This window comes from Trachemys scripta, chromosome 18 (assembly GCF_013100865.1).
Source record: "Trachemys scripta elegans isolate TJP31775 chromosome 18, CAS_Tse_1.0, whole genome shotgun sequence".
NCBI lineage: Eukaryota > Metazoa > Chordata > Testudines > Emydidae > Trachemys > Trachemys scripta.
Genome location: NC_048315.1, coordinates 6,564,182 through 6,577,958, shown reverse-complemented (window position 1 = coordinate 6,577,958; position 13,777 = coordinate 6,564,182). Strand labels below are relative to the sequence as shown.

Sequence of the window (13,777 nt, the reverse complement as noted above, 5' to 3'; positions counted from 1 at the left end):
CAAAAACTGAGAAAGCAAAACGGGCAGAAAAGAAGCTTTCTATTGCCCACTGGGCTGGCAGGGAATTATGTACCAAGGATAGAAATCATGCGCTTGGTCTGAGAAATACCTTCATGACAGATGAGCATGAATTATGGGATGTTTTTTATTTTAAGCTGAACACAAAAATTCTGCAGCTGTGAGGTACTGGTGACAGAAACGAGCAGAATTTCCCAGAATGGTATTCTATATAGAAGCCTGACTGTTACAGAACATTAGTTGCCGCAGGCCGAAGGAAAACTGGATGAGCCAACTTCAATGCCTCCACTTCTCATTCAGCCTTGAAAGGCTACAAGAGACTATTTAAAACTGTAGGAAGAAAGGATGTGGACTATGAAATAATAACTTATAAACACTGGAAATTTTCAGACTACCCTGACAAGACTGAAAGGATATCAAACTGCATGAGCAAGCTTACAGCTAACAAAAATCATTTCCCTGTCACCATAATCGTCAAGAAATGTGTTTTCTCAATACTAGTCCTACCCAATAGTAAAAAATACCATACGCACCATCCTGTCACATATTCCATCCTTGTTCTTTTGAAATGTCTAAAAGAGACTATGATCTTGTAACTAAAATGCAGGACAGGGAACCAGGAAACCTGAACTCTACTTCCAGTGAGGCCAGACAGCTGCTGGGTGACTTTGAGGAGCACTTTATCTTTGTTTTCTTATTCGTAAAATAGGGATACTTCCCTACCTCATAAATGTGTTGAAAGGTAATTCATGAATGTATGTACAGTGTTCTGAGATCCTCAGACCGAAGACACAATAAACGTAAAACATTTTTACTTCTAAAGAAAAGGCAGGGCTAATCCACGTGGCTGAGTCTCATTTCTTTGCTGACAGTAACTCCCTCTGTTGAGAGAGGGATTGGATCAAAACTAAATTGGCTTTTTTTTGCCTCACTGTTTGGGACTGCACATTAACGGTAGTAAGTAACAAAGCTCCTCTCTCTCTCTCATCTGGATTTCAGAGGACTAGATAGAATAAAAGAAAAAGGAAGAAAAATTATACCTTAGTTCAACGGAAACAAGCGATAACCATGATAGAGGAACTACATTCAGGAATGGAAACCAAGGAGTGACTGAAATCAAAAAGGGCTGGAGAGCACCCGCAGCACCCTTAATTCCTTCCCAGATCCAAGCATTGCAAAATGGGGGCAAAGAACAGGAAGGGGCTAGACATGTTTCTGGAAGCCCAAGGGATGAGTATCACCACAACACTGCTGCTGAAGAGATCAGTAGGCAGGTGGAAGTGTGCAAGCTGTGAAGGAGATTTTCAGAGGGAGCCTGAACACATCTGGTGATGTTGTTCTGGGGACCGCAACACTCACTTGCTAAGAAAAGCCCTTTGGCAGGGGACCAGAAAAATCTCACTGGATTTTTATTTTTAAGATTAGTCAGTTAAAAAATTCAAGTTGACAGTACCCTTTTAAACTACACATGAACTATGGTTCATAAGTGTGAATTATTCTAGAGGTTCCTGCTATTATTCAATCCTATGGTTTACTCCTTTTTTCACTTTACTCTTAGATATTTTGTTGCTTGACTACAAAGAGTAATTCAACTAGATGTGTAAGAGACCTGGGAAAGGCATTTTGCAAGGACAGCAAATTTATCGTTTTTTATTCAGGTGTGCCACACCCTTTTCCAAACCCATTACAGAATACATATTGCAGCAGCAGGCCAGTGTATTTGGGGATATATCATTAAGGAGGAAGGCCAAGAGGAAGGGATTGTCATTCTTTGATGATGCTTTTTCTGGAAACAGAATCTACACAACCAGCTGCTACAAGCTGGGCTATTATTATGTTGACATCTTATGTAGAAATATAGCTATTTTGTAAATGCAAAAATTATTGCAAGAAGCAGACAGTAGGGCTGAGTCTATTGCTGTAACAGCAAGACTGGATTAACAGAAATACTGTCTGAATCCCAATGTGGAGAAATAAGAATAAGACAGATAGCCTTTTCGTATACTGTATGAGTACCTCAAATCATAAGCAACATAGATCGAGTCTATGCAGAGTTTAATAAAAGTACAAATTTAGTCCCCACCAATCCTGTGATTCACGATGTATGAATAGACTGCTGTTCCCACAGACCCAGGGACCTGAATGGAACTCCACCACATGGGCAAACTACAATGCCTGCACGTTGTACAATGCAGGACTGGAGGTCCACGTAAGCATTTTTATAATATTATTTACATATATTTTTTAAATTAGGTAAAAATTACACTTTTGAGCTATGTATCAAATCAACTTTAGCAACAATTAAATAAATATGTAACATAAAGGTGCTTTCTCCAAACAGTATCTGAACATGCAGATTAAATTTAAAAGGCTAAATATGTAACTGTTTAAATATGTTAGGCAGCACTCATTTATCATTAGAGGAGGGTTTGAAAGAATAATGTACTGTAGAACTTTTGCATTCTTTGGGATTGTGGGGAGGAGGAAACACTTCTATGTGAGTAAAAAAAAAAATCTCAACTCTTCTGCTATAGTATCTTTTCCTAAACGTATTTTTCTTATTACCAAGTTTTTTCAGGAATGACAGAAAATCCCATAAATGAGGTCTATGTGCAACAATAAATAAAAGGGTGAGAAAATACATCATGCATATGAGAAGAATGACGATTTTATCACCAGTCATTTTCTCAAGTGAATATATTTATATAAAGGCATAATTCGTGTAGTTTGAAAAATAATTGAACTTTATGTCTAAGAAACAATTAGTTTGATAGGTGCTACATTCAAAACATTACCGAATATTTTTAAACCCTTGATATTTAAACAAGCTATTTTTAAGGCATCTGAACTGTTCTAAACTCAACCCATATTGTTGTATATTCTAACAGAACTTCCTCCATTCGTGTGCCACAACTTTTACTTTGCCCTAAAGCTAGGAGAAGTGGTGAGGCAGTTCAGGCATGAGACTGAGGTCTTGGAAACCTATCAAATTGTACTTATAAATCCTAAATAAAACTGATTTCCATATTATTGATAACATTTTACTTTAATTATTTTGATTCTAATGAATGGTACAGTAATTGGCATAATGAAGTAATTTTTATGTAGGTTATATAAAATTTTAAACATGCATCTTTATTTGTACACGAGCTCCATTATGACCTCTCAGCCTCCTTTGTCCATAGAGTCACTACTTTCTCTGTATCGCTGAAAGTAATCAAAATTTGTGACTGGAAGATAAAGGCTATAACAGCTGAACCATCATCTATTCTGTGTTTGGGTCATGAAGTTTCAATTTATAAACTAAAAACTTTCAATAACTTTTTTTTCAGTCAACACACTAAAAATTCATTCTTTATTCACAAAAAACAGTATTTGCTCACACAAAGTGTTGTCATCTCTCTAGGTAATTTGTTCACGTAGCTATAGCCCTAATTTACAAATGCATTCTTTACCTTCTATTATACCATATTCTCATAAAAATAGTCATGTCATCTAAAAGTGATTATCTGCATGAATCTAACAACCTTTACTGCAACAAGAATTTAAAATATCCAGCTAATAAGATAATAATGTGCTATTCCTCTGAATTCTGTCTGGTTTTTTTGTACTTCACTTACCTAAGTTGTTGTTATGACACATATATCCAGTGCCAGAAAGAAAAAGTTCACTGTACTATACTTCTCTTCACTAACATTTCTTACACACCCTTCATACTTTTTGTACACTCTGCTTCAAAACCCTATGGCCATGTTTAAAAAAAAAATAAGGCATTAATTGTGGAGTTAGATCCATCAGTAACTGCTTCTCCTGCAATAAAGTTTGTTGGCCTATTTTGTTACAGATAAATAGGCTGCTCCTAGCTCTCAGTTTTACCTAATATAATATTGTAGATATCTTTCTCAAGAGAAATCAATAGTTCACAAATCAAAAATGACCAACAGGCCAAAATAGTTTTTAATCATTTGATATCAGCTTCTCGGCAACCGCTTCTTGGACATGCTACTTTGAGCACACAAGAGCACACGCAGCAACTATGTGAAAGAAAGCAGAAGCACTTTGCGTGGTTTCCCTCTCTCCCAAGACCGTGCAAAGCTTGCATGAAAATGCATTAGAGGCTCCACTAAGACAAGCACAGCAGGAACTAGAAAGCAGTAGTCCAACATAGCAAGTTTCCCTGAAAGGGGAACAAAGTCTCAAGCAGAAAGGCTGCCGTAGTTAAAGCTATCCATAAACTTTACTCTCACACAATCTCTTGGGGCTTGTCTACAGTATACAACTGTATGTTTTAACTTGATTACAAATAATCAAGTCAGCTGACAATGTTGACTATGGCTTACCAGTTAGCGTAGACCTGTCAATCACGGTTCACTGATGTTATTCTAAACACAATTTGTCCTGATCTATGTTGAGGAGTAAACCATGGTCATCGGCGTGTCAGCTAAGTCAATGTTTCATAACTGTGTTCACATTCAATAACATTCTGTAATCTAGGCAGCTTTTAACCTCCGTAGGAGTGCAGTCACAACATCCCTTCTCAGGTCTTGACAAACAATCTTGCCTCATCTGTATCCATTAAGAATACTGCTGGAAAAATCATTTCCCTAGCCTGTCACCTTCACCACCTACTCCTTTCTTTTTATCCCTCCACTGGCTCCCTTTCTTTATTACAGCATCAAACATAAGCTGCTTGTCCTCACTTTCAAGGCACCTCACAGCCTACCCTCTCTCTACCTACCATCTTTCATTTGTTAGTGAAATGTCGATTCCTGCCTCCAATCAGCACACGATGCCAACCTTCATCACCCACTTAACAAATTTTCAAACATACATTGTTGTGCTTTCTCCCATGATGTCCTCCATACTTGTGTGGCTGTTTTCAGGGAGCTCCTCCCAACTACCTCATTAACCTCCTTTAATGCCTCCCTAAAACTCTTCTTTGCCATGCATGATGCCTACCAAAAACTTGACATTGATTAGGCCTCTGATATGCTGAGATCACTGCCTATCATGCTGACTAATATTCTCATTGTTTCCTTGTACTTCCTCATCTGTCCATCTGTTGTCTCTTGGCTTTACTTAGATTCTAAGACCTTTGGGGGCAAGAATCGTCTTTTTGTTCTGTGTTTGGACAGAGCCTAGCACCATTGGGTCCTAGAGCTCTGAGGCACTACTGCAGCACAAATAAAGTGTCACAGTGAGCATGAGAGAAGGAGAGAATGACAAAATGCCACATGAGCTAGCTATGTCATCAGAGCAGGGCACTTGGAGGTTAGCAAGCCTGGTCAGAATCCCCAGCATTAAGGACAAAATTTCTCACACACAGTCACAGCCCTGGACCTCAACATCCCCAACGTTTATGTGAAGAGGTTCCTCCTGTCTCACTACAGCAGAGATGTGATTGACACAAACTCACAGATTTCTAGTAGTAAATTAAATTATCACGGGATATCTCTTAAAGAAGGCAATGATCTAGCCCTATGCAGTTGGCAAATTATTTTAATCTGAAACCATGCGAGTAGTAACTAGCTTGCTACAATGTTCGTTAAACTTTCTTAACCAAAAAGCAAGTTACACTGGGGCAAAGCATCGCTTCTGATTTTCAAACAATTTAGAACGGCCTACTTTTAAAGGTTTAAAAATTAGACAACAAGCAGATTCGTGTAGTTCATGGTTAGGGTAGTTATATTTCCAACAACATTTCAACAAGACAAAACAAAACAGGAATATAATATGCTGGGATTAAGTTATGTCAGTCTACAAAATATAGTTACATATGTTAGACTGAAAGGAATTTTAAATATCTGCACTGAGACTAACTTCATTAGAGTTAATTATCGTTTTATTTTACAGAGTAGTCTGTTTCTCCAAAGATGGTTCACTATGCCAGTTGGTGTAGCAGACATCTAGAGCAGTGTTTACCCAAGCTCCCTAGTAAATAACCTGTGATTAGATATCAATCTGCTTACTTCAACAACATTTATTTTATCGTTGGCTGAGCAAAATGAGGCCTAACATTCCAATCAATGGTATGTCTCTGTTTAACTATCTCTATCACGATAACTTTCAAAGACCACAGCCAATCAATTCCAAAGTTTCAGGAAACATTCTAGCCATCAAAGAACCCTTCTGATTGAATTAAGAAAAACAAAAGAAGTGGTGCAACTTCAGCAACAACAATAATAATAATATTTTGGTTTAGTGGCATTATCCTGTGAAATTGCTACAGGTTCAGTGATAGAAACTGCATTCATGCCACCACCTGCCAGCTTAGCCTACGTACGCAATGGAGTGTATGACCCTCTAGTCACAATTTTAAATATGTGTTTTCAGAATAGAAGTAATAATTTGGTATTTAAGAATACACAATGGTCATATTTCCAAGAGATCCCATATGAAAGCTATTTCATATCCAGATCAAGTGACAATTTATTTCAGTTTCTTGTAACAAGTCTGTGTAAACTAAAACTTCAGGTGTTTGTTTTAACTGCTATTTTAACAAAATCTGATGTCTGCACAGAACTTGTATGGTATATTGGAGATTACACCTCTTAAATGAGTGCAGCAGAACCCTGTAACTAAATAATATTTTTGCAAACCAAATCCCATTTATCTGTGATCTTTTCTGTAGTTTTCTGAGAAAACCAGGAAGGTGAGAGAAGACTAGCTCTCCTCCTTCGTCCCCTCCGGCAAAATTTTTCTAGTACTGTATAGCTTAAACAAAATAAAATGAAAAATAGGAGATTTTGTCTATGAGCAGAAGTAACATTCTCACTTTCAAGGTTCAATTTTTGCTTTTCTATAAGATGCTTTTTCAGTTAAGTGTAAGAATTTTTGTCCCCCCCCCCCTTTTTTTCTTCTTCTTACTGACTCAGTCGATGAGGGTCAAACAACTTGTTTATCATACAGCTAGAGAGATGACTCTCTTCAGATCTTTGTTACTAATTTTTTTAGTGGTACCATGGTGCAGTGTTTGGAACGTCCCAGCTCAGGCTGTATGGGTTATCAGCAGTAATGAGGAAAGAACTGAAGGTTGAAACTCAGATTTTTTTTTCCAAGTTAGTACTTTCTGGCTCCAACAATTAGTAATGGCCAATTTCAGTATACCGTATTGTAGGTTATAGTCTCTGGATGGTTTCAGAAAGGCAAAAACATTTTACAAATCATGGAATAGCCCTGACAGCATGCTATTTATGAGATTGCTGGAGGTTTTTTAAACCACTAGTGAATGCACCTAACCAATATCAGAAGTCATATGACTTTCAGAATGAGTGTAGTCTGAATATGAGGTCTAATATCCACTCCTAATGGAAATGGCACCTTTCCTATCACATCTCCCCAGTAATATTTTTATTACTTAATATTTTTGGTAGTTTGGTTGTATTCATTGTTGGCAAAGAAGTAGTGCATTAGAAAAATTTAACTCCTGGACAACTTTTAATCAAAAGGTTTAACACACTAAGAACTAGACTAAAACATTGAGCGTACCATGTAAGTTCAATAAGAGCCAAGAAGAGGATCCTATATTGGGTGCAAACTTAAGTTTGTCAAACAAACTACAGTGGGATGGGAAGTTTGTTTTAAGCTTCTTATGCAAGGTTTTAATGAACGAGGGTGTCATTTGACATCTAAAACGTCACATGGTAGTTGCTAACAAGACATCCCTGAACAGGTGATGAGGTTTCCTAGGAATCAATAAAAAATTAGGCTCAGGTTTCAGGTGTGTACATTGGTATAAGACTGTCAGTGAGACACACTGTGGGCTGATGCCATATGAACAGGCCTGTTAATTCTATGGCCTGTGTATAGTGGAATGACATCCAGCAAAATTGACACCGTATTTGATCATGGACATGCTACATACAGCACGTTCAAGAAAGAAGGAAAAAAATAAATACTAATCATGGACAAACATTGTTAAACATACTATGTCAACTGTTTAACTGAGAAAAACAGTGTTCTATTCCACCTGACTACCTGTGAATTTTAGTTTATTAGTATTTACGATAGTATTTATTTAACGGCTAATGCAGTACCAAAAAGCAAAGCTTTTGGGCCAGAAGTAATCCAGCCAGATGTAATTTCATAGAACTACTCAATTAATACACTGTATCTTCTCTGTTCTACTCAAATATTTTAAAATATATTGTGTAACAATTGCCACTGAACTGCTCTAGTTAGCTGCATTTCTAACACTAACAATTTTTTTTTTTAAGTCACACACTTGGAATCATTTGAATAATTTATTGTTCCTGTTGTAAACTGCTAAATAATTTGATTGTCTTTGCTCTGGTTTTTAATCTTAGCATTATTTAGTTGCACAGGCAACCTTAATTCTGGTATTTCCCAACTACTGAGTGCTTGACTTTGCAACCTTTATAGTGTTTTTAAAGAAGGTTTTCAGGTGTCATTCCCTAGGTTTTTAAAATATCAAACTGAAAACACAAATTCTGGCATATGGCATTATCTGGCAATCCACATGGTTCATCAGATGGGTTAGAACCTTTAGAGAGCAATTATACAACTTCTGTTATTTGTGCTAGTGGAGTAATTGATAGCCAAAGTACCGATCTGAGCCTTAACATCATTTATAACAATGGTTAAAGATTAGAGGTCTCAGAACAGAGCTTCGAGTAACTAATGGTTTTGCTTGCCTTCCCCACTTCCCAAGCCATCCAAGACAAGGGATATCTTCATTAAAATATGGGTTTAACCGGGCCCTGGTTTTGTTTGAAGAATCTAATCAAGGTATTCAGTTCACAGAGATGTGAAGTGTATTACCTAAAGTATATTGCCTGACTGACAATTATTAGGCATATTTGGACATTTTAATGCTACATAGTTTTGAGATGTCACGGTCTCAGCATTTGTGATGTCAAGTTAGCCAACATAATCCTGGCTCTTCATCTTGGTTCATTGATTGAAATCTGAGACTTGCTGTCAGGTGAGGGGCAAGTTAAAATAAGATAACCATGACGCTGTTTCTGCCAGTGAGCAAAGATTTAAAAAACAGGAGACAACCAGCAGACATTATTTGGAAACAAAATCCACTGCCATCTGTGATCACGTGTCTCATTACTAGAGCACCACAATCCCTAACACTGCACTGTAAAGGGAGATGAGAGGCCCAGTCTCACAGTGCAATTTTAGGAATATTATTCCAGTCCAATAACTCATAGGACAAGATACATTTTTGTTCCTATCCAATCACTTTATAGGCTATTAATAGCCCAAGCATCCTGACCATATATATTTGGAAGTTAAGATTAGAGAGATATTTCAAATGAAGAGTAAGTCATACAAAAACATTTTATTTAAATTTAACGTGCGCTAGCATGTACGTAGCTATTTCCTCTTTAACATTTAACAATTTGCATACGATATGTCCAACTATATCATAAAATTGAATAAAATAGTCCATGCTTTCATCATCTGTTTCAGAAAAACCTGTCACACTTTACAAGGTTAATAAACCTTTTGCATTAAATATTTCCCATATATGTATTACGACACAGACAGACGAACGCATAGGTCCTCTAGTTGGAGGGTAAGGAGCGCTAGTAATTGAGGACATCAAGAAGGCTCGGTTGTTTAATGACCATTTTGCTTCAGGCTTCACAGAAAATGTTAATGCTCACCAGATAATCAACACAATATTAACAACAAGGGGGAAGGAACACAAGCCAAAATAAAGAAAAGAACAGGTTAAAGAACATTTAGGTAAATTAGATCAATTCACATTGGCAGGGCCTGATAAAACTCCTCTTAAGGTACTTTAGGAACTGGCTGAAGCAATCTCAGAACCGTTAGCAATGATCTTCAAGAACTCATGGAGGACAAGAGAACAGCACCCATTGTTAAAAAGGGGAACAGAGAACCTGGGAAATTTTAGACCAGTCAACGTAATTTTGATACTTGGAAACATACTAGAAATCACCCTAATTTACTTCTTCGACTTAGTTACTGACTTACTGGATAGGCAGGAAGTAGTAGATGTGATATAACTTGATTTACACTTTTGACAGTTCGATGTGACATTCTCATAAGCCAACTAGGGAAATGCGATCTAGATGAAATTACTATAAAGGGTGTACAATTGATTGAAAGACTGTACTCAGAGTAGTTATCAATGGCTTCCTGTCAAACTGGGAGTGCGGGTCATACAGAAGTCAGTCCTGAGTCTGGGACTACTCAATGTTTAATTAATGACTTGGTAATGGAGTGAAGAGTATGCTTATAAAATCTGCAGAGGACAACAAACTGGGAGGGAGGTTGCAAGCACTTTGGAGGACAGGATAAGAACTCAAAATGACACTGACAAATTAGAGAACTGGGCTGAAATCAACAAAAATTCAATAAAAACAAGTGCAAAGTACAGTAAAAGCTGTTTTATCCAGCATATTGGGGGATCTGGGGGTGCTGATAAGTGAAAAATGCCAGTTAACAAAGAGGGAGGGAATTTGGGTGCAGGAAGGAGTGTGGGGTTGGGGCGCAGGAGGGAGTCTGAGTGCGGAAGAGGGCTCAAGAGCTGGGGGTTGGGGCGTGGGAGAGGGAGGTCGGGGTGCTGGATCTGGGAGGCACTCACCTCGGGCGGCTCCCCACAAGTGGCGACCTGTCCCGGCTGCTCCTAGGCAGAGGCGCAGCAGGAGACTCTGCATGCTGCCCCCGCCCAGCCCCGAGAACTGGCTCCACAGCTCCCATTAGCCAGGAACTGTGGTCAATGGGAGCTGAGGAGGCGGCGTCTGCGGGCGGAGGCAGCATGCAGAGCCGCCTAGCCGCGCCTCTGCCTAGGATCAGCAAGGACAGGTCGCCGCTTGCGGGGAGCGACGCAGAGCCAGGTAGGGAACCTGCCGGCCCCACGCCAACCGGATTATAAACCGGACTTTCTATGAAGATTAAAAATGCCGGTTTATAGAGCTTTCCAATTGGTACAGGGCCGGATAACACACCTTTTACTGTACTCCTCTTAGGAAGTAAAAACCAAAAACACAACTATAAAATAAGGAGTAACTGGCTAGGAGATAGTATTGCTGAAAAGGATCTGGGGGCTATATTTGAATACATTTCAAATCAACAATGTGATGCCGTTGAAAGAAAAAGGCTAACATTCTGGGGTATATTAATAGGTCTCTCATATGTAAGTCATGGGTGGTAATTGTTCCAGTCTAGTAAGCACTTGTGAGGACTCAGCTGGAATACTGACTGTGTCCAATTCTGGGCACCACATGTTGTGGACAAATTAGACAAATGTGGAGTAATTGGAGAGTCCAGAGGAGAACAACAAAATTGATAAAAGGTTTAGAAATCCTGACCTATGAGAAAAGGTTAGAAAAACTGGGTATGCTTAGTCTTGAGAAAAGAAGTCTGTGATAACAGTCTTCCATTATGTTAAGGGCTGTTATAAAGTGGACTTTGATCACTTGTTCTCTGTGTCCACCAAAGATAGGACAAGAAGTAATGGGCTTAATCTGCAGCAACAAAGATTTAGGTTAGCTATTAGGAAAAACTTTCTAAATATAAGGGTAGTTAAGCTAAGCCTTCATGACTGGCGCTTTTTAAGAACAGGTTGGATAAATACCTGCCAGGGATGGTGTAGGTTTACCTGGTCCTATCCCAGCCCAAGGGGCCAAATTTGATGAACTTGAGATCCCTTCCACCCCTACATTTCTAGGATTATCTTTTTAAAAAATTAGATTTATGTACTGTGTACAAGGTCAGCAACACTGAAGAGAACATAAATATAGGATTAGGAATGACAAGGAGCAAGATCTCAGTTTAAAGTTCTGGCTAATCTTATTCTTTGTTCTTTTCCCTCCAGCATTCAGTATTTTATTAATTTCTCTCTCCAATCACATCAACACTGAAAAATAAAACATTTTTCTGAATATGCATATTAATGCACAAGATGGCAGCGTAGTGTTTTGAGGGTTTTTATTTTATTTATTTATTACACACATACACACACAATATTTTTATATATGGAGCACATTTTGTTTCTGGCTATTTTCCTGCATTATGTAGGAGTCTTTACAAATACAGTTAAGCAATCCTATTTCATTTACAATGTTTTAAGACACTTAAATTGTCAGTAGACTTCTACAGTAACAGAACTATTGGTACCTTTAAAAACAAAGAAAGCCCCACCCTGTCATGATAACTCTACAGAGTCCAGCTCCCACCTCAAATCAACATCAGTCTAGGATTTTGACTCTTTCTCTAAAAGAAGAAGGTATGCCTCTCCATTCCGGTGGGTGGAGAAGTACCTCACTGTCATTTGACAGCTATTGCTCTGTCTTGATTAAGCAACAACATTAATAGTATCTGACCAGAATTTTGGCTAATTGTCCCCAGCCAGAAAAAGTGAGCCGTAAAGCTGTATTAAAAATGGCATGCTCATCACAATTACATACATATATCCTTGAAGAAAACAGTAAATATATAAATACAGATAGATATAATTACCTCTGCAACTTTTGGAGGCACTCCATCTCCAAGCACTTCCCTAATGAAGCACTGCTGGCTCATGTAACAGGAGAGTCCACAAGTTCTCTTGAAAGCATCTCTCAGACGCTTCAGTTCTACATCTGTAACTGTATTAAGAAAAAGAAAAAGAAAGATGAGCAGGAAGATTTAGCAGCCTTAACTTTGATATCAAGAAGTCCTTTTACAGAAAAATAAAAGCTTCTAAAACATATCCTCTTGTCTTGCAATAAAAATACCTAGATAAATTAAATGCACAATTTCTTTAATTTATTAGCTCTCATTAGACATCTGGAAAAATATTCCAGAAAAGGAGTGAAAAGTCATCTAGAACAAAAAATTTAACATCAATTGAATGTTCTCTGAATACAATAGTACATTGTAATTGAATATTCTCTGAATACAATAGTATATTGTAATACTTGTTACAAAGATAAACACTGTGATAATTATACATTATCATGCTACAGAAAAATAAGCTGGCATTCTATGCAAATCTGTACTGAGTATAAGCCAAACACATGATCTGTAACTGATTGTTGCCAACATGTAGTAAGAGTTGAACTAGCCAAGTTGTTTCATGTAAGCAGTTTTCATTTACCAAATAGGTCTGCTTTTGTGCTATATAAAAAAAAGTTTCTGCAAATTATCACCTACAGGTTCATATCATAACACAAAAAGCATTAATAGAAAACAGTTCTAACTAGATTATGGTTAAAGTTTTGACAGGAGTTGAAAAATCGTTTAAGTGTTTCCTCCACAGTAACAGCTACAAGCTGATTTCTCTCCTGAAGTGTATTGGCACCTACCTACGACATATGACAAAAGGATTGATGGATCCCCCTTTTACATGCACAAAGGCTTCCTCTTGCCTGAAGAACTGGTCTTTGATTTTAACATTTTACACCTCCAGCATCTTTCTAATGAAGTTCTTCAAGGTCCTAATTCAGCAAGGCACTTAAGCTTGTGCTTGAGTGCCTCGTTTGAATGGAAGTCCAAGTGCTCTGACAAAATGAAGTCTCATCACCCTGTGAGATTCCAGGCTATATCCATTTTATAAAGATGTTGTTAGGCACAGAAAATGTGCCTTGATTAAATCCCAAAGTGGGTCAATATGCAGTGTAGCTATAGCCCTGTCGGTCCCAGGATATGGGAGAGACAAGGCAGGTGAAATAATACCAACAGAGGTTGGTCCAGTAAAAGGTATCTCACTCACCTAGTCTCTCTAAAATGGGTTAATGACAGAACTGGGAACAGAGCCATGGAGTTTTGATTCCTG

General features: G+C 38.0%; 1 protein-coding gene across 4 annotated transcripts in view; it reads right to left on the bottom strand.

Moving 5' to 3' along the window:
- The window catches only part of USP32 (ubiquitin specific peptidase 32), a 119,942-nt gene extending 107,339 nt beyond the window's left edge, over positions 1–12,603 (bottom strand). For all 4 annotated transcript variants that reach the window (XM_034752196.1, XM_034752197.1, XM_034752199.1 and 1 more), the window contains exon 1: positions 12,481–12,603. In XM_034752196.1, the coding sequence (XP_034608087.1) occupies positions 12,481–12,543 (63 nt within the window). In that variant the 5' untranslated portion in view covers positions 12,544–12,603. The remainder of the gene's footprint in view (positions 1–12,480) is intronic.
- Positions 12,604–13,777: the final 1,174 nt, after the last annotated feature.